The sequence below is a fragment of the Cololabis saira genome, chromosome 23, assembly GCF_033807715.1.
Source record: "Cololabis saira isolate AMF1-May2022 chromosome 23, fColSai1.1, whole genome shotgun sequence".
Lineage (NCBI taxonomy): Eukaryota > Metazoa > Chordata > Actinopteri > Beloniformes > Belonidae > Cololabis > Cololabis saira.
Window position 1 is genome coordinate 13,803,214 of NC_084609.1, and position 26,415 is coordinate 13,829,628.

General features: G+C 38.1%; 1 protein-coding gene across 3 annotated transcripts in view; it reads left to right on the forward strand.

The window, feature by feature from the left end:
• The first annotated feature begins 1,150 nt into the window (after positions 1–1,150).
• Positions 1,151–26,415, forward strand: part of tmcc3 (transmembrane and coiled-coil domain family 3) — a 51,701-nt gene continuing 26,436 nt past the window's right edge. Inside the window, exons 1-2 of one of the 3 annotated variants that reach the window (XM_061714113.1) lie at positions 1,151–1,217; positions 2,488–2,588. In XM_061714113.1, the coding sequence (XP_061570097.1) occupies positions 2,505–2,588 (84 nt within the window). In that variant the 5' untranslated portion in view covers positions 1,151–1,217; positions 2,488–2,504. Of the gene's footprint in view, positions 1,218–2,487; positions 2,589–6,690; positions 6,842–22,973; positions 23,221–26,415 lie in introns of those variants that run through there. The other 2 variants (XM_061714114.1, XM_061714115.1) reach the window with 2 other exon arrangements.

Genomic DNA, 26,415 nt, shown 5'->3' on the forward strand with positions numbered 1-26,415 from the left:
ATCTATCTATCTATCTAAGCAAGAAAGCTCAGTAATTACGTTAATGAAATTATAATAGAAACCAGAGATGCTTTCCTGTTTGTTTATTTACAACTGTGACTGATAGCTGCTGAGGAGCTTTAGTGTAACCATGGTAACGGCGGACTTCTAGCAACAGCACCGATAGAGTCTGGTGTATCGTTTACTGGGAAGTCGAGGTATGCATACCTTTAATTTGTGTAAACATTACTGGTACGAATGCAAATGCTTACACGCTTAAAAATGTTCTTGTTTGAATTAAGTTCTTTTTTTTTTCACTTAAAAGGAGATTTTAACGCTGTCAAAGTTGTATGTAAAGTTTATTTGTTTTCATGTCTTCATGAAATAGTCTTGACAAGCTAACCTTCACTTAGTCAGACAGGGTTTCTTACACGTTTTCCTGTTCAATGTAAAATACAGTAGATTCAGTAAGTAAGAAGTAATGACGTTAAATTATACATGGTACTTCTGATCTGAATAATTCAGAACCACCTGTTTTAAGAAACCATACATTTAATCTGGAACCAACTAAACTGGTGTTTTTACATGAAACCACATGTCATTTTAAAGAGAATACATGAGATTCTGTTGCATTCCTTTGTTTTTTACAAAGTGCATCTGTATTGGAAAATGTTTGTCAACTTCAACTAAGGCTTCATTAGTTGAAAGTTTCATTATCATGCATACTTTAAAAGGAGTGTTAAAATTTAAAGAACATCCATTGCGGAGCCAGATTATGTTTCTTATCTTCACCCTTTTATCCTGTTTGGAAAAGCTGCTTGTAATATGTATGAAGTCCTATGAATAAACACGCCGGGTTTATTATGACGGCTGACAAAGCCTAGAGATCTATATTACACTAAAGGCTGATTTATGGTTCCGCGTTACACCGACGCAGAGGCTACGCCGTGGGTACGGCGTAGCCTCTGCGTCCGTTTAACGCAGAACCATAATTCCGGTTTAAGATTATGCGACACTGTCTATGTGTGTGTGTGTGTGTGTGTGTGTGTGTGTGTGTGTTAATCACTGTAGGATTACGTTTCGCTGGGGGAAAGTTGCAGCATGCAGCATTTCACAGAGGGGTGTAGATTTCCTCCAGTGCCAACTGGTCATTGTTAGAAAGCCTGCAGTACAATATCTCAGTTCCTGTGAAATTCCTTAAAAGACACCGACACTTGAGAGGAACTGCTGAATAACAGGTTTGTTTGCTTGATATTTATTTTATAGGTGGAGGTGAAATTATCTATCTATCTATCTATCTACCGGTATCTATCTATCTATCTATCTATCTATCTATCTATCTATCTATCTATCTATCTATCTATCTATCTATCTATCTATCTATCTATCTATCTATCTATCTATCTATCTATCTATCTATCTATCTATCTATCTATCTATCTATCTATCTACAGATACTGTATATAAATAAAATAAAAGGGTAATATAGTATACAGTAAATGTAATACTGCCACCCTGAAATAACATGATAGGCAGACAGGTCCAGTGTGAATCACTTAGTCACCCTTTTTAAAATTTAAATCTATACAAAATTGATTTAATATGATATTACGTTTTTGTGATATAATTATTACAACCGGATTGTGTGTGTTTATGTTTCGCAAACATCAAAATACATTTAAATCTCACATATAATCATAGGGGTGCTCACAAGCCGGTACTCGAGGGCAAGTCTACTGCATGTTTTAGATGTTTCCCTGTCTTCAACACACCTGATTCTAATCACTAGTCATCATCAACTTGTCATCAAGCTTTACACAACTCTGTTGGTGACACAGCCTTGTCTATCAGGGTTGTGTTGAGGCAGGGAAACATCTAAAATGTGCAGTAGACTGGCCCTCGAGTAACGGCTTGTGTGCACCCCTGATCATAATATTGTGAAAAAATACATTCTTACTTAAACAATAAAGTTTTTTTTCTTCCTTTCTTTTTTTGCATAAAAATGCAAAGTTTTGTATTTTGAGGTTTAAATTAGTCTCTTATAATGCTCTTTGGGTTTTTCTTGTTTGTTCTTCAGGCTATTGCTCTCCTACCTTTACACAATACCCACCCAGCTTCTTTTTGGGCACATCCTAAACTAAGCAGATGCTTTGCACCTTTTTACTATTTTGGATCACTCAGCTCAACAGTCAGAGCAGACAGGGTTTTTTGTTTGTTTGTTTTAAATGAATCCCTAAATGAACATAATCCAGCCTACCGTATTTAAAGGCACTTTCAATGAGTGAAATGTATTTTTCTGTGTGCATATTTCTTTTAATGTATATTGAAAGTTAAACAATGCACTGTTGCATTTGCTCAGCTCAGTCAAGGGAAAGCTATTAATATTTTTAGTAGTCAAGTAAAACAATTTACAGAGATCTGTTGTGGTAATATCTTAGCTAATCCTTTGTGAACTGGGGTAATAATAATGTCTTACTCTTAATTAATGCTTTCTCCTTAAAATTTCAGGAATTTGAACCTCTTAAATGAGGAGACGCTCTGCTTTATCACATTTTCCCCAAATGTGCACTTTGGAGGATGAAGAGGTAGAGGAAGAAAGTCATCATAATGTAAGCGTCAGCTTCTCTGTAATAGAGTTTAACAGCCAATAGGGGGCGTACTTGATTTTCATCTGTGGGTTAGGTCTGTCACCTCAGGTTTATCAGATACAGAGCAATGTGGAAAGGCTTTTGGTATCCTCTTGTGTCAGACTTTTAATGAACCACAATCATCTCTATTGAGAGCAGAGGAAACTTTGTCGGCAGCAGCTCATCTAAATCCTTGAAGTGCTTCAGGAACAATAAGCTGAATTGCTTTGAGACACGACAATAAGGCTGAATGGCATGTCAAGTGCTCTCTGAGCTGAATTGTAGATTCTACTCAGTGAGTGATTCATTGATTGCTCCTTAGTTTAGTCTATATCTCGCTTTAGCTGATAGCTATTGTCCGATTCATCCTCTGCAAATGGAGCAGATAATCTCTGGCCTGCCTGTGTGTCTGCTGATGCAGCACTACGCTGAGGTGACAGCATACAGCAATGCAAACTAGGGACATAGAACATGCCAAAGAGGATCATTTTGATATTGCCACACATATCTGTGTGTCATTTTACCCTGTCCATTGTCCCTCCATTGTCATATTTCTGAGCAGTCCATCACTACCTCCTCCTTGTGTCCATTCTTCTGTCTTTGTCAGTGACTTTTGCCTCCCGCTTCCTTCTTCTCTCTTCTCTTGCATCATTCACGCTTGACTCCCTCCATGACTGCTTTTCTTCCTCAGGGAGCATGTGGGATCCTCGATGAGTATTGCCAGAGTCTTGGTTTTTTTTTACTCTCTTCTCCAAATTCTCAAAATGTTGGCTGCTTTAATGGGTCAGAGTCACTGCCTTGGGTCTTTTCACTTTTTTAGTCCTCTCCTACTCCCCCGAGCCTCCTCTTTTGCCTTTTAAATGTCCCAGTTCTGTTCTCCTCCCATATGTATTATGCTCACAGGAGGAGGAATCTCAGAGCTTTTCTGTGGGAAAGAAAAACTGAAATTGCAATTAAGATTTTCTTTTCATCTGTGGTGTTTTAAAGTCCCTGCACTGCTGCCTCCAGAGATCACCTTTCAGTCAGTGTTGTCAGTTTCCTTTTGTTTTATAGATTACTTGCTGCTTCTTCAAACTATTCAACTGTAGAGTCATTGCTTTATATTTCACCAGCAACAGCTTGGAGTGTGATCCGATGATGTAAATCAGCAGTTTGTATTTACACATTATTTTTATACCAAAGTAACAGATATATGGGCGATTAGCTTTAAAGAATTGTTTTTTTTTTCTTATTACAAGTCAATCCTTTAAAAAAGACCGTTTTTTTTTAAAGGTTCAGTATGTCATGGGAGTTCATAACAGGACTTAGATAGATATAGACAGGTGGCAGGTTGACAAAAACACACAACTTCTTTTACTTGCTCTTTGTCTGAATACACAAGTGGTCTAATTTGTTGGTACCCTTCAATTTAATGAAAGAAAAACCCCAAATGGTCCCTAAAATAACAAAAATAATAATAGATAATAATTTACTGAAATCGGAATAATGGAAATGAGACATTGCTTTGAATTGTGATTCAATGAAACAGAATCATTAAAAAAAAAAAGAATACATAAAAAATAAAACATGCCTGGACAAAAATGACATAATCTTTTTTTGCACACCTTTTGATTCAATTACTGCATTCAAGTGATTTCTGTAACTCTTAATGAAAATTGTTAAAAAAATACCTGTTGACAGGTATTTTGGTCCACCCTCATAAACAAACTGCTGTAGCTGAGGGGTTTCTTCTCCAGACTGCATGTTTCAGCTTTTTCCACAGATATTCAATAACACTTAGAGCAGGACTGATAGGAGTCAGATTCGTCCAATGTTTTGCTCTTAGCCGTTCTTTGAGGTTTCTAGCCGTGTTTTTGGTCATTATGGTATTGGAGGACCCATGACCAGTGACTGAGACCAAGTTTTCTGATACTGGGCAGCAAATGTTGCTCCAGAATGCCTCGATAGTCTTGAGATTTCATTTGAACTGCACAGATTCAAAACAGACCTGTATCAGACACAGCAAAGCAGCTGCAGAACATAACCAAGTTTCCTCCAAGTGTCAGTAGGTACAATCTTATTTTCATTAAAAGCTTTATTTCTCATAGACCTGATGTAACTTGCATCATCATCTGTCCAAGGAACATTCACCTACAAGATCTCTGGCTTTTACTTAAGCAGGTTGACAAAATCCAAGTCTGGCTTTTTGATGATTTGCTTTCAACAGTGGAATCGTTCTTTGTCTTTTTAAAAAAATATTTAAAATGATTCTGTTGAGCCACAATTCATAATCAATGTCTGATTTTCATTAGTCATTTTCAGTAAGTTATTATTTATTAATACTTTTGTCATCTGGAAGTTATCTTACTGATCATTGTGGGGTTTTACTTCTTTATTAGAAGGGTACAAATAAATTTGTCCACATGTTTACATGTGCTGTGCAAAAAGGGTTTTTTATTTCTCTGCTTTGGAATAGCATTGTTTGGGAGACAAAAACCAATCAGCAAGGTGGAGAAAAACTGACAGTACTCAGTGGCGAGATGACACCACACCAAAGCTGCAATCATTTTTATTATGAAATGTTTATATCCCGCGTCAGTCAAATTTCCTGCTTCAGTATTGTCTCATAAATAGTGCTTTCTATTGTTCAACAAATAACATGCCAAAAAAGTGTACATGCATGTAATTTCAGAGCACTGTTGTTTTCACATGAAGCTTTGATGCATGTTGTAAATGTGAACGTGATCTGTCAAATCAGATCTTCACCATATCACTGCTATATTGGATTTCGACAGTGTGGCTAGTTATGTAAACACCAACTTTGGTAAACACCAAAGTTGCATTGGACTGGAGCCCATAACAGCTGCTACACGATGAGAGGCAAATTACACACCCTAGACAGATCACTAGTTTATGTAACAGTGCAGCAGACAGCCATGGACATTCACACCAACACTCATTTACAATTTAGAAAAGTAAGAACCCTTTTGATACTAGCCAGCAGGTCTTATAAATTTAAAGGAAATAAGACCAATGGTCCCTGAGCAGAACAAGATTGCTGAACAGAGAATCTGGCAGTGACTAGATATTAGAGTTTGGCTGATAATTGATCATTCAGGCTTGAATAATTCACACTGAGAGTAGGAAAGTGGATGCTAATGTGTTAACTTGAAGCAGAAATTGGAAAAGGTGGAGTGCAGGAAAAAAAAACAGAGGGCAAAGTCCAATATGGAATAACTTAGAAAATTACACAGTAATTTCACAGTTGTTAACTATTTTGTGTGACTGTTTCCACCTTCATATTAGTACAAATTCAACAGTCTTTTTTTTTTAATAGTAGTGAAACATATCTAAAACATCTGCTGTTAGACTATGTTTTATGGCACAAAGGCTGAAAATAGATAAATGGCAAAATAAGTTTAGTGAAAGTAGTCATAATAATAGAGAGATTAAACTATTTTTAAGATGATACTTGTCATTTTTTCACTTTGCTTGATAACCAAAAGAAAGACAATCCTTCTGCCTGATTCCTACTTGTAAAGTATGACTTTGGGTGGGAGTGGGAGCAGAGTCCAGCCTCGGTCACATAAACACACGCATACAGGCTGTTATCTGGTTCAGCAGATTAGCAGTACCGTCAGCGTCTCTTTCCTGCACAGAGCATTCACCCCTCAGGGAGTAACTCCTGCACTAACACAACATTCCCATATTCATTCATTCCCTTGAATCACGCCCCTTCCTCCCTCTCTGTCAGTTTGTCCCCATCTCACCATCCTCTGCCTGCTCCCTCGTGATTGGCATGTAGCTAAGGCTGGTGGAACGGGGCTGATAGGGATCAGAAAAATTCATACTTTAGCTCCTTCATGCCTTTTAAGACTGTCTTTACCCTGGAAGAGCACACGTACTCGTGAACAGTAAACCTTGGCAACACACATCAGGGTGAGGCACTGCACTACAAGTTAGGATCTGAGTGTGGCGGAGGTGCCGCCGGTTTGATTCTGATATCACTTGCCACAGGAAGAGGAAGATTTCACAATAAGAGGTTTTCACATGGGACTAGATAAACGAGGCATGCACACTCCTCCCTCGGAGGGTTAGACCTCAAACCTGAAAGAGACAGACAGAGCTCTCTGATGTCCAGAGGTTCTTCTGAGGCTGCAGTCGCGTGCACTTTGATGCACTTTGACCTCAGGCTGTGAGGAAGAGAAGCCATGAGGAAGAATTACAGCACTATTCCACTCATCTATGTGACAGAGGTAGCTCTTTTGCAATTCTTTAAAGTTTGACATTTTTCTCCTTGTTGTTGAGTTTGTTGTGTGATCTCCGTGCTTGTTTATTTCCGCTGCATGAATGGAGATACACTAAAAAAAGGCAAATTGAAATTGAATCTAGTCACATGTAGTCCGTAGTGCATTCTTCCCTTTGTGAACTTGATATTTGGACTGAGAGTTCATTGTGTGAGACAAATACTATTATTTATCGTTTAAAAGTGCTGTTGCTTATCATGGGACTGTTAATTAAGGAACTTAATTTCTAACAGTTAAAGGTTGAGTCAGACAAGTTTCACAACGTTTGTTTCTGGGTGTCTTCGTGTCAGTGGCCTTTGGAGCTTGAGTAATCAGTGGAATGTCGTTAGCAAACTATAGATTGTGCACATATTTTAGATGGTAGAAAGTTTGTATGTATTTGTTTTGTTTCTTTTTCATTATATACAAAAAGCATTCACGCTCCTGGAAATGCCTGGAAATGCTTGAGCCGTAGGGCATGTTCCTATTCCTCCGGTCTTTATCTGATCATTCTAATCTCAGCCTCTCCATCAAACAAACATGTCCTGTTATTACGGTGAAAGAAAAGCATCCTAGACCCAAATCCTCAACAGTTTTTGTTCCCTGGGCGGCCCTTTATGTGCTGACACTGGGCATTTTGTGTGGGCATGCTTTATGTCTCTCAATGTGTCTGGACATGCACAATAAAATGCCATAAAAACATTGTTACGTAACCCTTCTACAACAATGAGGCTCCTCCTGTCAAACCACAAGCCTTTGTCGATCCACAAACGAGGAGAAACCGTTGAGGGAAGAAGCAGTAAGACGTGACATTTTGTCACTCTCCAGTGTGTTTCATCCTCCTCTGCTACAAAAAGTGTGGCATCAAAGCTCTAATCAGCTTTGATCAGAATTTCCATCTTACGCACACCTGTAAAGACACTGTTGTAAAACCGGTATCGAAAGGCATTCCTGCAAAGTTTATATATTTATCCAACAGGTGACTGGGTCATTTTAGTTTACTCACCATGGTAACCATCTTAGTATTTAACATACTAAGCTTTCAAGACCTTGGTCTGAGCTGTTTACCTCTCCTCAGTCTCTCCCTTGAAGCAGGGTTTCTCCGCTCTGTGGCAGCGTGTATATTTTAGAGGATGTCATATTTTAATGTAATGTCTCAACAACGCAGTTATGTTTGATGATTTGTCAGGTTTTATGGACATCATACAACATCTGGTCCTTGTCAAGTGTTAAAATTAGGCCATTACATCCTTAGATGAACAACAACACATAGCATTACCATTATTTATTTCGATTTGATATTTTTTATTTTTGTACATGTAGAAAACAACACTTCAAGAGAAGTTTAAGAAAACAAAACAACAAAACAAAGAATTTCATCCTTTAACACTTGATATCTTAATTTACATGTGCAAAAAAGGAGTAGGAAAAAGGGTAAACTTTCAAATTTAACAAAAAAAATGCTTAAATACAGAAGTCATGTGTGAAAAAATGAATTACAACAATATTGTGTCCTTGAGATCTAAGATAGTTAAGTCACAGCCAGGTGCTGTAAATCACATGCACTTAATTAACTGATCATTAGAAGGCATGCAACAGTTGATAAAAGCAGTTTGCTGGGCTTGAACATCTAGGTGACATCCAGCAGTGATCTTTGAAAAGCAAGAGTTCTGCCCCATCAGTTTGATAAGGCTCATAATGCTCAGAGAATTTTCTAAAAGTGACTTAAAAAAAGCTTCATCCCAAACTTGGCATGTTAAAAGTTATGATTCCTGAACAAACATAGCATCTTTGAAAGGGTTGCCAGGAGAAAGAATCTTCTTGTCATCTCTCACCTCGGTTTACAAAGTTGAACATTACAAAATATATGGCTTCACATTCTTGTTTGACGGACTAAAGTGGACATGATTTGCCATAATGAGTAGCATTTGAATATTATCTCAAATCAACTAACAACTGTTAAGCACGAAGGTGGAGCCGTGATGATATGGGCATGTTCTGCTATACCACATGATGTTGGTATTGAGTGAGGCAACAGTATAATGATCTATAAGGCACCAGCAAGTGTACCACATAATGTCAGATAACTTAAATAATAAAGGTGCTGTCAAAGTCCAAACCTGATAAATACTAGCGGTGGACCTAAAGATAGTTATACTTAAACATATGTCCACAGACCTCAATGTGTTTAAGCAACAGGGTTGGGTCAACATTTTTCTACAATTATCTGAAACACTGATATCATCCAGAACATGATTTCTTTGTAGGGTACACAGAGTTCACACTGTCGAAACACCTGAATGCTGCAACTCAGCAGACTACCGACTCTTTTGCTCTTATTGAGGTTCTTGAACTTGCTTACAATAAAGTAATGCAGAGAATAAACTATAAAATCAAATTGTACCCAGTGTTGTTCCAAAGTACTTCACCCAATTTTCTTATTATTTCACCTAATTTTCAAAGGCCTTTTATAATTTGAGGATTTTCTCAAAAATTGAAAGTAATCAAATAAAAGCTTTTAATTTCTTGACCTCTGAAGAAACCAGAATCATGATTATTTCATGACAGAAAGGTTGAATTGTCTTCTTTCATAATAAACTCCTGATTTTGGCCACACGTTTATCAGTATTAGAGTATTATATTTTGTGTTCCTTAAATGTTGATGGGGTGTTTGTTGGTCCAGGCTTGAGAGGTAAAAGCAGACATGCTGCATCAGGTCATAATGAGTTAATGTTATCAAAACTATTTTAGCTAATATTTATAATCGGTTCAGAAATAAAACAAATATTTCACCATAATCATTTAAAAGATATGAAATGACATCAAATCCCAAACAAATTGGTTTAACGGGAATACTCACTTGTTTGAAAGATCAGTCAATATTGTGCTCTAACAGTAGGCAATGTTAACAAAATTTAACATCTCTGTTCAGTCGTAAATTGGTTGGTCCTGGTGTATTATTTTCCTCCTCTGATTGCAGTTATTACATATTTTCATATTTTCCCAGTACAGTAATTGCTTTCTATTTTTGCTTCCAAATGTTCCATATCAACATATCTACCATCTTGTGGACAAAAATGTATTTATTGCTGCTGCCATCACATCATAATTTTCATTGGATGTGGAAAATATTTTGTCTTCTGACAAAGTACTTACAGAACCAGGTGCTTTAAAAGTCGATCTGCGCTGAACACCCAGTGGTTGCTTACAAGTCCGTACAGGTTCAGGAACTTTATTAACAAAATAATGTTCTGCCTTGAGGGAAAGTTAGTGAATATGAAATACCAGGCAGTGTTGGAGTGGATAGTTTGTGTATTTAAGAGTGAGTGCTTCTTTTTGGTTGTTTTGTTAAAAGCGCCTGGAAAACATTTGATTTATGACCTGAAAACCTTTTAAGCACGATTTGCAAATATTAGGATGCTGAGATGGTGAACTGTGATAAGCACTTCTCTGGCTGACACATGCAGTTAAGGTGCGAAGTAAAAGACACCAAATAGATCCATGTGAAAATAGGAATAAATTAACAACCCTGTTTCAACATATTATGAAAAAGACACTTACAATTTGTGTCAATTTGAGAGATTTTTGCTGTTTTTCTTCATGTTACCAGGCAAAGAAATGACGACAGAGGAATTCATTGCTACCACATTTCTTGAAATACCCAGTAAGGACTGTTGCATCACATGTAACGAGGAACAAGTTCTGCATTTAAATGTTGAAAGGATTTGAGAAGGGGAGGAACACAGAGTAAAGAATCAAGTTAAAATCTTATCCCAGTGATACTTTAAAGAAACATTCATTGAAATGTCTATTTTGGATTCAGTCACAGTTTAATTTGTGTTTTGTTGCAATTTAACAATGAACAAAACACTTTAATACGTTAATGTTAGCCGTTAAAAATAAAGAAAAACCCAATGCTATCGATGCGGGAGTGGGAGGTTGATTGGGGTTCGGGACATTTGAAGCATCTCAAGCTTCCAAACAACACGTCATGTTACCTGGCAAATGTCCTGCTACCACAGCAACAGTGTTTGATGAAACCTCACGTGCGTCATTATGGAGCTTCTTTAAGGTGTTAAGATTTTTACACAATATGAGTTACAAATGTGTCATAAAGCTCCCTTATCCTAGTAACTATCATTACCAGGAGATGAGATAGCAGATGAAGAGAACCTCAATGACATACTCATCAAATAATGTTGTCACTTCAGCTCTGTCACACAAATTAGACCAGAGGTGCATGCTTTTAATTCTCATTATGATGACCTTGACTGCCACACAGGATTTGTTGGAGATATCACACATACATAAATGTCTTATTGTCTCTGATTCTTTATGTCTGATTAATTACCATATTAAAATGCAGCACACGTGTCGTCCAATACTCACCACCCATTTCTCATTTTCTTATCTTATCATGTTTAGTAGAGTTGCACTTTTCTATTTATCGTCTTGGCACACAGAGTTGATGCAAGCAGCCTCTCACTGACTGTTTAAAATATGTACTTGAGTAGTGGAGAAACTGCTGTAATATTTGACTTTATATTAATAAAAAGACAGGATAAAATGTCAATAGATGATAAGAAAGAAACTCTTAATGGTTTTTAAAAATAAAGGGTAGTATTTTAATATTTTAAGTTATAGCTGCCTTTTGCTACTTCATACCTTCCTTATTACTATGGTCCTTGATAAATTGTTCTATTTTTTGCAGAGGCTGATGTGGCAAAACTGTTGAAATGCATAATACATTTTGCTTAAAAATATTTTGACTAAAGGTTGGAGTTGTGGAGTTTTTTTCTACGGGTGATGTTGATGCAGATTATTAGAAATTAGATCACCAGCTGGCCAATTTAGGATACTGACAATATAAGCAGATATGCTAATATATTTTCTTTTTTTGTATTGTTTATACAAATACCAAATAGTGCACAAATCTGTCTATGTCAAGTATTTGACAACACACAAATGGCTGCAGATGGATTTGCTTGTTAATCAGCTTTGTAATAAGTCATTGGCTAATGCCAGTTATTAGAAATGGCTGGTTAAATCGAAGAGCATCTGGACAGTGTTTGTTCCTATGCAGGCGGTGTATGTTTTCACCTTCATTAACATATAACCTTGTCTTTGCCTGTAGCCTGTAGCCACTTCCTCTTAAGGAGAGCACAGGCACATTTATATTCTCAGCGCAGGTGGAGTTGTTTGTTTTATTTCGCATGTGGCCTACACATGTCAAGTTCATGGTAGCATGTGTGGTAGTTTTGCCCCATCATTCTGAGAGGTGTTGTAGACAAGTCTGACAAGTCCGTTTATCTAGTCTGAATAGAGCCTTGATAAATAAGCCTTCTGAGTTTGCCACAATAGAGAAAATGTGTTATTAACCACACAGCCAAACAAGGTTTGTTAACCTTCCATCAATTTATTTGTGATCTTGTCTACTTTCAGACGTTGAGGGAGGATATTAACTGACAGATCTCAGTCCAGATGAAATCAACAGTCCTAACATGGCAGATAGAGCAAATAGAGCAGAGTTGGTTTTAAATTAACCTAAGTATGAACACAAGCGGATATTAAAAAGACCAGCCTGTACAACTTTTGGTTTTATGTCGTGAGCAACCCCTGCCAAATGCAGCTCAGCTTTCAGCCTGATGAGCCCACTTGCTCATGAGAGAGACGGTCAATACTGCAATGATAAACTGAAGCAGCATTGTGTCCGTTAATCTCATGTGTCACCAGTGACAGTTAATTAGCAGCTGAAAAAAAGATGCTGCTGTTAGCAATGATCCTCAACTTTATAGTAACATGACTCTGCACAATGTGAATCCACCAAGCAGTAGGTCCGGTCAGTAGATCCATAGCCCTGCTGTAACCACTGCCACGTGGCACTGGCTCTTAACAAACTGAATTTACGGTGCGCTACTAAAATGCAGTGTGTGTTAATTCAGTAACTATGTTCACTTACTGTATCGTGACAAACAGTACAAAACGTAGCCCTTTGACAATTTGGGGTTAGGGTTAAAACAAACAGATGTGATTCCCTGAGCTAGTGTGACACTCCAGCACCTGTGGTGCCTCGCTTCACCTTCATTCTTCACAAAATATTTTTCACACATGTTCTGAAAAATTCTAGCATTCTAGGAAGATTTGTTTCTGAGATAAGGCATAGCAGTCAGTTGTCAGATGCACAGCTAGATGGCATGGTTGGCTTATCCGAAGCTGGATGCCACATGATGTTTTGATGGGCAGATTTCAAGGCTGCTTTAAAAAGCTCCTGGTCAGACACATAATAACATTTGTTTAGCAGTAAAAACTCCACAATCTTTGAATTAGCTTTACTGTGACTTTAAAAACATCCATCCATCCATGTATTAACCTCCACTTGTACTAAATTGGGTTGCAGGGGCAGCAGCTTAAGCAGATAGGCCTAGACCTCCCTCTCCCTGCCCACCCGCACCTCACTTTGATAGGTTAGCGTTACCTTCCTAAACATTGTTGGAGCCCAGTCACACCTCTATATGACCAAAAAACACAGGACTCTAGTAGCCTCCTCTCAAAAACTAGTTGGGAAAGGCTCAAATAACACATAAAGACTCAGGTGTTCATCTGGCCTCAATCCTCTCCAGAAACCAATCTTGTGAAATTTACTGGCATCTTTGGCACAGAGATCCCACCTCATAAACCACAGGGCCAAAAGAATCTATTGCTAAAATCCTGGGGAGAAGCCCTCCTGGACATCCTCACATAGTCTGAGTGGTCAGAGCACTTTTTACAGTATGAGGAATACCTTCTCAGTATGGGACAAGAGGTCAAAATGTCAAAGGGGTTTGTGTACACTGACTGATAACGTCCTCATCCATCCACACATCCATTATCTTCACTCGTTCATTCCTATGCAGGGTCACGGGGATCTGCTGGAGCCTGCACCAGCTGTTTGTCTGTATTTTTCTTGTCTTATTTTGCATGTCATAGATATTTTTGGGTTGCAACACTTGTAAACAGCTTGTCTAGACACTTAACATAATGGATTTTCTGCCTAGTGTGACACTGGATCGCTGGACAACCCAACATTCTTTCAATGTAAAAGCTGAAAACCATTCATCTTTTAGCTTAGCTAATTGAATTATCTGTCTCCCGTCTCACTGCCAACAATAAGCAAGTCTAACAAAAGAGAGGAATGAATTATGGACACTGTTGTTGATTTATTTCCATTTTTATTACCAAAAGGCTCAGTTAGCTATGAATATTCTGGCTAAATAAGGAAGCTTGACATTATGGTATTTTTAATTATGGCGTCAGTCTGTTGAACTCTGTCCTTTTATCTCTCTCTGACCTCTGTTTTAATGTCACACCTCTCTCTTTCAGTTCCTTTATCCTCTCCCCCTTTACACCTACATATCAAAGCAGCTGTCATTTATGCTTGAAATAAAATGAAGTCTCCAGAGGGACGTGAAACCTCCTACAGAAATACAAAGAGGCCGAAATGTCACTTTCTGGCGGTGCAGGTTGGAAAGTGATGTTGACGTGCAGATGGATAGCACATGAAAGTATGGCTGGTGCCCCATTCCCAACCTCCCGCTCACACTTTCAAAGTGTCACCCCCTGAGATTTACTATTTCAAAAGGCATCTAGTGCCACGGTTGATCAGAGAGGCCTTACTGTTTCTATAAAGGCATCCACACATACTTATGGTCAGACCAGCTTAGGTTGCAGTGTGGCTGCAGTGTTTGAATATACCAGACAAAAGCTGAACTAAAACTGTACAGGCATTCACATGTAATAAAAAGGTGTCAGTTTTCTTGCAAAAGCTGAACTAAAACTGTACAGGCATTCACATGTAATAAAAAGGTGTCAGTTTTCTTGCAAAAGCTGAACTAAAACTGTACAGGCATTCACATGTAATAAAAAGGTGTCGTAGTTTATATTATTACCATTGTTTTCTGTGCTTTATCATCTCTCTGGTACTTTTAAGTTGTCTAAATATAGACAGACAAATATGTGCATGCTCATGGTCTGTGATTTACAGATGGGTTTTTTTTAAGTCTGTATGTAGTTATGGTTTCAGGTTTGTGGGTTTTCATGCTTCCTGTTGAATTTTGGTTTTGGTTTTCTTGTGTACTTCAGTTGGTTTTAACTGCTGCCTGCAGTCCCTTGTTGAGCTGCCTAGTAACCAATGGTGCTTTAAAAAGTTTGTGTCAATACCATTTTCTGTTTGGTTCACTTTTGAGTCAGATTTGATCCCGGCATGCAGCACCTTTGGTTTTGGGTTTGTTGAATAGATTTGTATTTCTTTACTTGCCTGCCTCCGTTTGAAGAGCTTGTGTTTGGGTTCTTTTCTAATCCCAACATTTACAATATTTTGCATATTTTTATCTTGAGGAACTGTAAATTTCATAAAATCATGACCACAAGTCCGATATTTTTCTTTTTACATTTCAGATGTTAAATAAAGGTCATTGGATCACACTTTCGTCTTCATTTAGTTGTTTTGTGTCTATGTCAAATAAGTGTGATCAGATGATGTACTAACTGCAGATCTACCTGTTGCATGCATAATTTAAGGCCTTAAAAGGCGTTATCAACAAATCTTCTAATTTGTGTATTATAACAATATTTTGATATGATTTTCTACAATGTAGTTATGCCCACCAATGAAAAATGGCAAGCAAACACATTGCTTTGTGTTTAAAAAATAGCAGCATTTGTCACTGAAGCTGGAATTAGTCGCTTGTGATTGAAAGCTGATGAGTTAGCAGGAACTCATAATGGAGAGAAACAGTTTTACTTGACAAGAAAAGTCACACATTCTGTCATAATGAGTGCTACACAGCAGCTGTCTATTAGAGTTAACAACTTATGAAGAGTAGATGTTGGGGAGTTTATGAGAAGCTCAAATACAGACGGTTGCAGCAGCAGACAGTTCAATTCTAACAGAGAAACTTTGATATACAAATTTAATTTGAGTAGCATTTTTCCACACAGTTGAATGTGGCACAATTTGATTTACAGATTTCTAATAGCAAAATATGAAGCAATTAAGAGAAACATTGAGCCAAGGGTACTGAAAAACAGCTTCCTGATGGGAAAGATGGAAAATACATCATTCTGAGGATCTAAGGTCTAAGTTATGCAGGAGCTTTATCCCTGAGTAAAATCAATAAATTCTGCTTTGTGCTTTTCAGCTAGACCATATCTCACATTTTATTTTCCTTGATTTCTCTGAGTGCAATTCTTAACTGCATGTTTTCTGCTTGGTTTGGATTTATGACCCTTTAACCCCCCCAAACTAACCTAAATCCCTCATCCTTGCTTGGTCAGTTCAAGCAGCCATCTGTTTCTTAGGTTGCAAATGTATGCTACACCATATATTCTTGTCCTTACCAACAGCAAACATGGAAACTTGCACAACTACTTTATTGAATAATAAAACTGCATGAGAGTGCACAAAGCTGTAGCTTTGTGAGTAACAGAAAGGACGGCATTTTTTTGTTGTAGACATTCGAATCTTGTCATCTTAAATTTACCACCAGAGTCTCTTAAAACCCGTCAACCCTTTTTAACCCCCAAGATGTCCATTCAAGTGGCCCGCTGATTTAGTTCCCCACCTTCTTTGGAACAAAAGACACAGCTGGATGGCAGGGAAACTTAGTCCACCCATAAGAAATGCTATTGTAGAGGCTGAAAAGAGCTAAAGAGCATGAGGAGGACTGGTGAAGCTTCTTTTGTTTTTAAGGACAAAACATAAGATCTACAATGTGGATAGAGAGTTTAGAAAGCTCTCTCAGATAGCCGATACATTTGGGCCTAATCTGGACCTTTTTTGGCACTGATAACTTACTGTAGTTACAACACTGGCAAGTTTTATTTAGACTGGACATGATCTAAAGGTCACGAACTGGCCTGAACTTGGGATGTGGCTCAAATGCCATCAGATTTTATTTAGGATTTTTTGGAAGGCTTGGTCCACATAACCCCGGCTATGAGCTGCAGATGTGGGTCATGTTTGGTAGATATGTGGCTGAATTTAGACAGCCACATTCACCCTGAGTCAACTTTGTCAGAGACCAAATGTGAGTCAAAGAAAATGGAAGATGTGGGCCACATTTGGGCCAAACATTACATGTGCTGGAGTTAGTTACACAAGTGTAAATGATTAATAGATTATATTTAAATAAACATATTTGATTGGCTTGGGGTCTGGAGAAGTTTTAGCCTTTTGATGAGAGGTTTCCCAAACTCTTCCACTGGAGCCAAAACCTTATCTTTTTTTTTTTTTTACTCCGATATATCAATTTCAATAACTGATTGAGTTTCTGTCTTATATACTGTATATCTCACCTCCGGATTCACTTCAGCTGTCTTTGGTTTTTATGTTGTAGCTGATTGATGCATGTAACTAAGTGCAAGGGGAGGACTTCATGACAGATTTACACAAAGCTTCTGCACCACAGACTCTCAAGTCTACATTTCACACAAAACTGACATGAAGGCTGACCCTGGAGTGTTTGAAAATACCATGTCAGGTTGATTATTGCTGCCTGGTGATGCATGTGGATGCCCAGACTGATAAGTCACTGCCCCACCTGCCAAGTTAGAGTCACAACATCCTCACTAACCCTTTCTCTCTACTTTCCTGCTTACATAAAAATGAGGATCATTACTTGTTCACCAGTGAGCCTAATGAGGCTTTTCAAGTGTATGAGGAGCACAGTTCTAAGTGAACTATAGGCATTGTGATGGATCTGGCTTCTCTATATGTGACAGGATTACAGCATAGAGTGAATTTTCCGTGACTGCTGACTGACATGAGCTATACAGGACTGAAAGCATATACTGTATGCAGTGTCTCGAGGGTTTACTGAATATGAAATACAAAGTTATAAGAAAAAGGAAACAATGGAAGATTTTTAGACTGATAAAAGCCACACAGCGAGAGAGACAGGAAAGAAAGTTCACATATGAGATGCATCCTGAAAGAAAATTGAATTGCTGGCACTGATTTATGATAGTGAGATGGAGGCTGGCAGCATTAATAATAAGAGTGTGATTTGAGGACAGACTATGCACAGTGAGATGAAAGTGCAATGAAAGAAAGGGTGTTTTTGGATGGGACTTCTGAGGGCTTTATTCAATCCAAAAATACACCATAACTTCCCTGCTCCAATTACTTAGTGCAAGAAATGTGCAAGGATCTCTGACTGTACTAAAGATGATTCTGTCATTGCCCTGCATGAGACCAGAGATAAAAAATAAGTTATGATAAAGTCATATAAAATGTTCTGCCACCATGTTTAACAAGATGCTGACAGATTCCAACTACATGGGAAACTATCATATTAGACCGTGTCTGCGACAGTGACGTCAGCGAGATATAAGATCGGAGTCATTTCTGTAATTTATTCATGAGTTTAATCACATTCTGCCCATCATTTTTCTGGAACTATAAAACCCATGTTATCTCTTTTTTTGTTGATAGAACACATGCATACAGTGCTTATCTTTACAATGCAGAAGAAGAGTTTAAAATAAATGTAATATCATATTCTTTAGGTCTGGTCTCATCTCGTTGTTTGTGTTGCTGTCGGTTCTGTCTTATATGGAACAAACCAGAGACGTTTCTTATTCCAGAGTCATGTCTGAACACAGAATCTGCCCTGGAGAGTTTACCTCCCTGTTTGACTCAGAGATGCGGCAGTAACACCGCTAGATTAGGACAGATGGTTCAATGAGCTGTCAGTCTCTAGTCTCCCTTTTTTCACGTTTTTATCACACCTTTTAAAAGTAAGTGGTGGCAACTTTAATACATGGCAGCTTTATGGCTATTAACATTTTGGATTAAACTGGATGAAACTAAAAGCATTTTTAGGGCTTGAACAATGATTGCAGCATCATAGCAAACACGATTTAGCAAATTTGAAGTTAAACTGTCTGGAAAGTGGAAGTGCAATAGGATTTCAAGAGTTACCTTTCAAAATCAGTAAAACCTACGTGTTTTTGTTTGTTTGTTTGTTTTCATTTTTTCTATATCCACTAAAAACAATACTGTAAGAAATAAAGGACATCTTTTTAAAATGATTTCCTCTTCAAAATATTTGTAAGGGAGCTGACATAATTCTTTTAACCATCTATAACAAGTGCTTCATCTAACTTGTGCTTGAATAATCATCAGCGACATAAACTGGCACTTAAAAAGGCACTTTAGAATCTAGATAACAAAGACTGACAAGACATGAAAGGGCATTTCATTACTCTCTATGAGCCCATTTTTCCTTAACAACGATGTCCTATTGAAAACATTAACGCTGCTAGGCTGGGACTGAAGGAGCTGACGGAGATGGCAGTGTGTTTTTCCTTTCTATCATTACCAATCATGCCTCGCCTGGATTGTGCGTGTGTTTATATTTCTGTAATGTGTAATGATCTTGGTGAATAAATAATACACCACAAAAGTGTATATTTTTAGTATTTTTTTGTGCTGGTCTTTAGTTTTTAGGCAGCATCCTGCATGGACTTATGATAGGGTAAATACTAACAAATGATTGTGTTGAGATTTTGTTAAAGGATTTTTTATAACCTCTTGTCAAAAGTCACCTGTATCAGCTTGAAAGAAACGTTTGCCTTAATTGATTTTTTTTTTTTTTTAAATGCACAGCAACTCACATAAAGCTAACCATCAACAGCATGTCAAACCAGAGTCTATCAACTGTGAGTTTAAGCAGTCACTTGATCATCTTGCATTGCGTTGGTGTTTGATGTCAGGCTAAACATTAATCCTCAGGTAAAATAATGATTTTGCAATTGGCCCAGTGTGTGTTTTGTATTCTGCCTTTTAGTTTTGTAGAGGTACCTGCTGAGGTAAGAGGCATTTAACAATACACTGGGCAAGTAATCTGTAATCTACATTACAGCTGTTTTAAATCAAGTCTTGGCTGTTTGGATTAAGTTATTGTTTGGCCAGTTGCTCTAGCACTGAAGTCTTTTACGATTAGCTTTGTAGAAGCATAGAGTGTGAAGAATAGCGTTCTGATCTGGATAAAGTTTTCAGATCTGTGGAAAACAAACTACTATTGTTTTTATGTCCTTGATATCAATGAGGTCAGAATAATATCTGCTCTTCCAGGTTAGAATTGTGTCAACTCTTTGCCACAATGTGGTACTAATGCAAATTAAGTGAGTCATTCATATCTTCCAGCACCACATGGTTGATCTACAGTATGTAAGCAGGTCAACGGAAACCTTAGAATAGATTACATTTCTCTGCCACAGTAACGCTGTGAACACTGATCCATGGTAATCTCAGTTTCCAGCTTTTGTCAAATATTCCAGAACATCTCATTCCCAAATACTCCGGAGACCCCGCCAGTAAAATCTGCACTCCAGTATCAGTGTACCGGAAGCCTCTGGGGTCGAGGAGATCACTCTGTGTATCACAGCTGAGATGGAGGCAGGAAGTGAAGGAGGAAGTCCTTAAAGAACACGAACCTTGCTGTTGAGGAAAGAGAACAATGGCATCTTTTGATTAATAGTGTTGATTTTATGACTACATGCATAGGCTCCATTCCTTGACGCACATATGCATTTTACATTGTCCTCTAAATGTAAATACTGACATGGAATTAATAGAAAATTATTTAATCAGTTTATAACTTTGTACAAAAACTGGATTTTGAATTCTGCTGTTCCTCAGATGAAAAATAGCCACTGCATGTACATCAGAGAGATTGTGCCTGAGCCTGTGGTTATTATTGCTCTTCTCTTGTTGTTTTCCACTTTTACAGCCTCACAAGTATCACGCAGTGCTGCTGCAGCCATTAGAGAACTGCTCTTAATGGCACTTACAAGCTAAAGTTGTTTCCTGGGCGTGGGCATGTAGTGATTTCGCTGAACCGATTCAATTTGAAAGAACAATGAGAGGCCCAAAGTGGACATAATTAAGTGCTACTATTAATTCTCAATCTGATATTTCTCTTTCACACGGATAGGCACAGATTTTATGCGTCAATACCCAGGAGAATTGGACCGGAAGTGTATTATAGGGATTGATGACAGCTGACTGTTGTTAAACTGTCCTGCAGCTATGCAGTGAGCCATCTAAAGATAAATGCATGTCTCACAGAAACAATATGATTGTCTTAGCTTGGCTCAGAGTTGAATTTCAGTATTAGAGCTCATACCCTGCAGGCAGCCTCAGTGCTTGGTGATGTTCTCTTCCCTGCAGGCTGAATCACCGGGACTCAGAGCACGCAAGCCATCAACGCACACACACTTGTCAGAGTGATTAACTGGCAGCTGACTCACCCACTGTTCTCGTAAAGTGAGCTTCAGGTCCCTGCGTGAATGAAAAGCTAGAAAATGATAAAAAATGACAGATGAGTTGGACACAGGGAATATACCTGTGTGTTTTATGTAAGATGGCAGGTTGAGGTGAAGTGAAGGCCAGAGGTCCTGAATTGAGGGTATGAATTCTTAATGTGTGTTTGGACCGTAAAGTATCAGCCAGCCCAGATCAAATGACACGGCCACTAACCATAATAATTGGTGTCTTTAACGGTTGGGCCAGAGGAGAGCTGCTATGTCTTTAAATCATTAATGACCCCAACTCCAGACCTTTGCCTGTGTCATGTCTCGCTATTTCATGATTATAATGATCAAGTGTTTTAGCAGGTGTAAACACAACCTTATGGAAAACATACTCTATATTTAAAATGGAGAAAAACATCATTGTACTTCTTATCCGTTTACTTATTAGATCAATATGTTTTGCTTTAACCATGCTTTAAACATGAAGTTTGTATTGGACATACACAAGAATTAACTCTTTATGACACCAGTTAGTTTGTGAATTTATATTGGAGTTTTTTTTAAGCTAGGGGCAACGAAGATTTAATTTTAACACTTTCTTGCAAAACAATATCACGGTTTTCAGTGGAGAAAAACAGATTTCTTCAAGTACGTGACAATGTCTGACGATTATAAGAAGCATTGATGAGTCAAGCGGTGGAGGAGGGGATAATGAAAGTTGTTTTAATCAGCTTATAATTTTGATAATGACGTAAAAACCACCTCTAGGATATATACCGGTAACTTTTTTTAATAGAATTGCTGAAGGAACATCATATTTCAAAGATAAAGTGGATAGAGGTGGAACAGGATTATCTCTGGTGAAAAGTGGCACATTTGTCAAATACATTCAGTTATTCTGCTTGGAGGGGAATTTATTGGATACATTTCGTTAGATCCAGTAAAGTTGGTATAAATTATAAGAAATATACAGGAGTCTTTTCTTAAGTTTTGTGATTTTTTTTTGTCTTTCTGAAGGAATGATTGACATTGTCTCTTGTAGAACTCAATGTGCCTTGTTATTTTAATGTTGCCTCTCTTTACCACTTTTTTGTCTATTTGGCCTATTTTTGTCTATTTGGAGTATTTTGTTTCTCATTTTGAAAGTTGTGCACCTATTCTAGTTGTTTAAGTTTGGAAAATATATGCCTTATATAAGTAATTTTGAATCTCAATATGGCTATTTTGATTATATTTATCTCTTAAAGTTAGTTTTCTGTTGCTCTCTTTTCGAGTCCCCTTTGAATTTGATTTGATCAATGTGTTTGTGTTTTGGATATTATGTATCTAAATCTAAAGGAAGGTTGTGCACCTATTCTAGTTGTTTAAGTTTGGAAAATGTATGCCATATATGGGTAATTTTGCATCTCATTAGGGCTATTTTGATTATATTGATCTCTTTAAGTTGGTTTTCTATTGCTCTCTTTTTGAGTCCCCTTTGAATCTCATTCGATCATCAATGTGTTTGCTTTTTGGATATTATATATCTAAATCTAAGGGAAAACCAACACCTTGATCTTTGCTCTGTGACCCATTCGGTCATTTTTAAATGGTTGGAGAAATGAGGGTTTTTTTTCTCAAATGCTTTGACCTACACACTACAACAATGTATACAACACATAACAGACTTCACTCGTCTTATTTGTTTTATAAACTCATGAATGCGGGTGTACTCGATATGCTCCGCAGCCCCGCCCTCCTCTCCGCGGAGGTGGGCGGGGCGTGAACACACGCCGGCCCGTGCTGTGCGCTGCTCCGCCGGGCTGAGCTGGCATTAATCGCCGCGGTGGGCTCGCAGAGACAAGGGGACCTCGTCGCAGCCGCTCAGGCGGCTTCCAGGAGCCGTGATGGCATCTGTTGCACAGAGGATGTCCAAATTCACCTTTATCTCCGGAGAAAACCACACCGGACGTCCAATCTTATAGTCCCGATTATGTCCCCAGCTGCTTGTGCTGCTGCTGTGCTGAAAAGTTTATCAGGAAAGTGGATACAGCTCAATCAACGACTGAAACATGGTAAATATGGATTTTTTTTTTAAATCGTGAAGTTAACAAATGCAAGCATAGAAAAAACCTCCTAAACATTTTTTATTTTTAAATGAGCCCCCCCACATTATGTTTGCGTGATGTAATTTGTTGCCACGTTGATGTGGGGTTCATTTGATGGGGAACATGAAACGTAACAACAGTGTTAGTTTTTCAGTGCACGCCTTTTTAAAACTATTCTCACTTCAAGTTCCTCCTGTGTGCATTTCCAACTAAGCACCGCATTGTTTGGGAGTCACACAGCTGTCACTGGGCTTTCTGCCGACACGTTCCGACACGTTGTGATATTTAGAGGAAAAAAATATCTTATGAATGTTCATCTTTTGAAAATGTATCTATAAAGGTAAATGATTGCCTTTTTTGATTTGTGTAAAGTCCAACACACATCCTTAATATGCATAAATATGATCTCTTTTAGAAGTTATTACTTGAATTTTATTCTGCCTTAATCAGTGCTCAAAAAATGTTTTATTACTCTTTATTTCATCTCCTACTTACAACATTAAACTGAAAGACTCTCTAATAGAGCTTGGAAGCGTCAATGAACATCATTTCCAGACTGCACCCAGATAAGATTTACAGTAAATGCTGCTTTAGGTATTCCAGATGGTTGACATTGCATTCCTGCTAATATACTGGCACCCACATGGAAGGAGGAGCAGGTTTATCCAGTCTGTGTGCCCTGATGTTGCTGGTTTCAGGTGAAAAATGATGTTGTGTTCAAGCTTCCATGCCGCACAACTCCTGGTTGGAAGAGATCCAATGCTGATATAGCCAGTGTCTTCCTGCTCTGTGTTGCTTGAATGCAACAGAGGCTGTGTTTGTGTCGGTACGCTCTTCCTTCTTCAGGCTGAGTAACATGATGTTCTATGACAGAAAAACAGAATGCCCCGTGACCCAGTTTGTGAATCTCTGCAGAAAATTCAAACTGACTTTAAAGCAGCTCATTTTAAAGTTGACAGCTTTTAAATGAAGACAAAGCGCAATGGCTTTGTGATGCCACCCAGTACCACAAGTAATTGCTTCGAAAAAGGTAATTTTCTCCTTCAATTGAACTTAATTTGAATATAATTGTCAAAAGATCTAGTGTCCTTGAAGAGATGGACTGTAACCCGCATGCACAACCATTAACTGTGTCTCTGTAGTACAGAAAGCCCACTAAGATGCACACTCGGGTACACACGATAACACACAGAGACATTTTCTAACTGATGACACCTTTTGCGAGCTGTTCAGTGACTGCAGGCAGATTATCCCGTCCTCACTTGTTAACCTTTATTTGACAACACTCAGGGGATACTTGTGGTTGGCTGACCATCTTCCAGCAAAGCTTCACACGGAAACACCTGGAAGCAGCTTGGTGCTGAGCACCTCTGCTCCAGCAAGATGGACACAGCAGGACATTGCAGAAGGCATTGCGTCTCCTCCATCCTATTTTCCAGTCAGTAGCTGGAGAGGCAGATAATGGAAGGATGAGGAGGGAGGAGAATCTGTTGCCTCAAGTCTGAGAAGAAAATAAAACTTCCACATAAACCCATATTTTCATTCATAACATCTCCAAAAAAATCTTCCCTTTAAAAATTTGAATCAGTTTCTAATATTGGACTTGATGTGGTTTAATCAGATATCAATACACAGCGTTCTTAAAGGTCAGTCGATGAATGGATGTGTTTAGATAAGCATAAGCAATGTGAAAGCATCTAGTAGCCTTTACTCTTGCTGTCAGTAGGTCAATTTCAAAGAGAAAGATTTTGTCTTCCATGAACCGTGTATGTGTGTGTATGTGTGTGTGTGTGCGTGTTTATTTTTTTGATCCAGAGGAAAGGGCTGGGGGTGTATTTCCCTTTTTGAGCTCCTGCCTGTGTTCCCTCGGGCCAGCGGTGTGTTCGCATGGCATCTTGTGTTTGAAAAGAATAGATTGTGTTTTCCAAGCATTAATTCCTCTCTCGTGGTACATTCACAAGTGGAATATGTTTACCCAACTAAAAATAGCATGCATCTTCAATCGGTTGCATCAAGTTTGCTCATGCATTTAGTTTGAGAAATGCCTCATGCAGTTTTTTGTAAGCCTGTGAAGCATGACTTAAAACCCCAAAGAAAAGCTAACGACCTGAGAGAATTTGTTCTTTTCTTTTCATTGAGCATAAATGTCCTGCTGCTGAAGGGATAGAAAACTTCTTCTAGTATACCAATTAAGGATTACACTCATTAATCTTGACTATCTTATCTTGGTTGGCTTATAGATGGTCAAATAACTGTTTAAAAAAATTAATAGGTTCTCATAGTTTAAGCTACCATTTTAAAAGTAGTTTTTGTCAAACTTACTGCCTAAAGTCATGTTAGACAGAAAAGAAACCCGGAATGCTGAAACCCAGAGGTTTTAATCTTTGGAATCGCTTATTCTCTATGTTGCAGTTATTAATAAGGACAATATTCTCTGTAGGACTCTGTAAGACTGGACAATTTTTAGTCGAGTTTGCCGGTCACAGAGCCTTGTAATGGTGGCAAAGTGGCAAGAGGTCATGGGTAGGGAGTCAGCACTTGATCATTATGTGCTGACTCTGGGTCGATGCTGCATTCATGAAGGATATTGAAAAAGCCAAATACTTGGAGATGATGGCAAATCCTATTTTAGCTAAAGCTATTGAAAGACTAAGGCATCAGGTGAAGTCACCATGAGGGACTTCTAAAGAGGACATTTGCAAAGCAAGGGGAGATGCACACAATACTGCACATAATTATGTTTTCACTATAAAATATTTTTAACTTACTTTCAGCTCTCTCTGTAGCACAAACAATCTCTGCTACCTTCGTGTACTAATCAAATTCTTCTACCCATGTTCTTTTTCTTATCCTTTGTCATTTGTTCTGAGCAAATCACAACACAAACAGATTATATGTGCATATAATCAATTTATGTTTTGTAGGAGTTTGTGTCTCATTTTCCATGTCTGCTTTGTTGATATAGTCTGGTTTTAGAGACTCGTTAGATCAGGCAGTCTGTGCTCTTCCTTCGGTGATCAATCACAGATTGTTAACAGTAAAATAACTTCACAACTACTAATTACAAGACAGTTACTTGTGTAACCTGAACAGATGACCAATCACTTGACTCTGAAAAATCATAGTCCCAAACCGGTCGCAACAATTTTATAGACGGGAAAT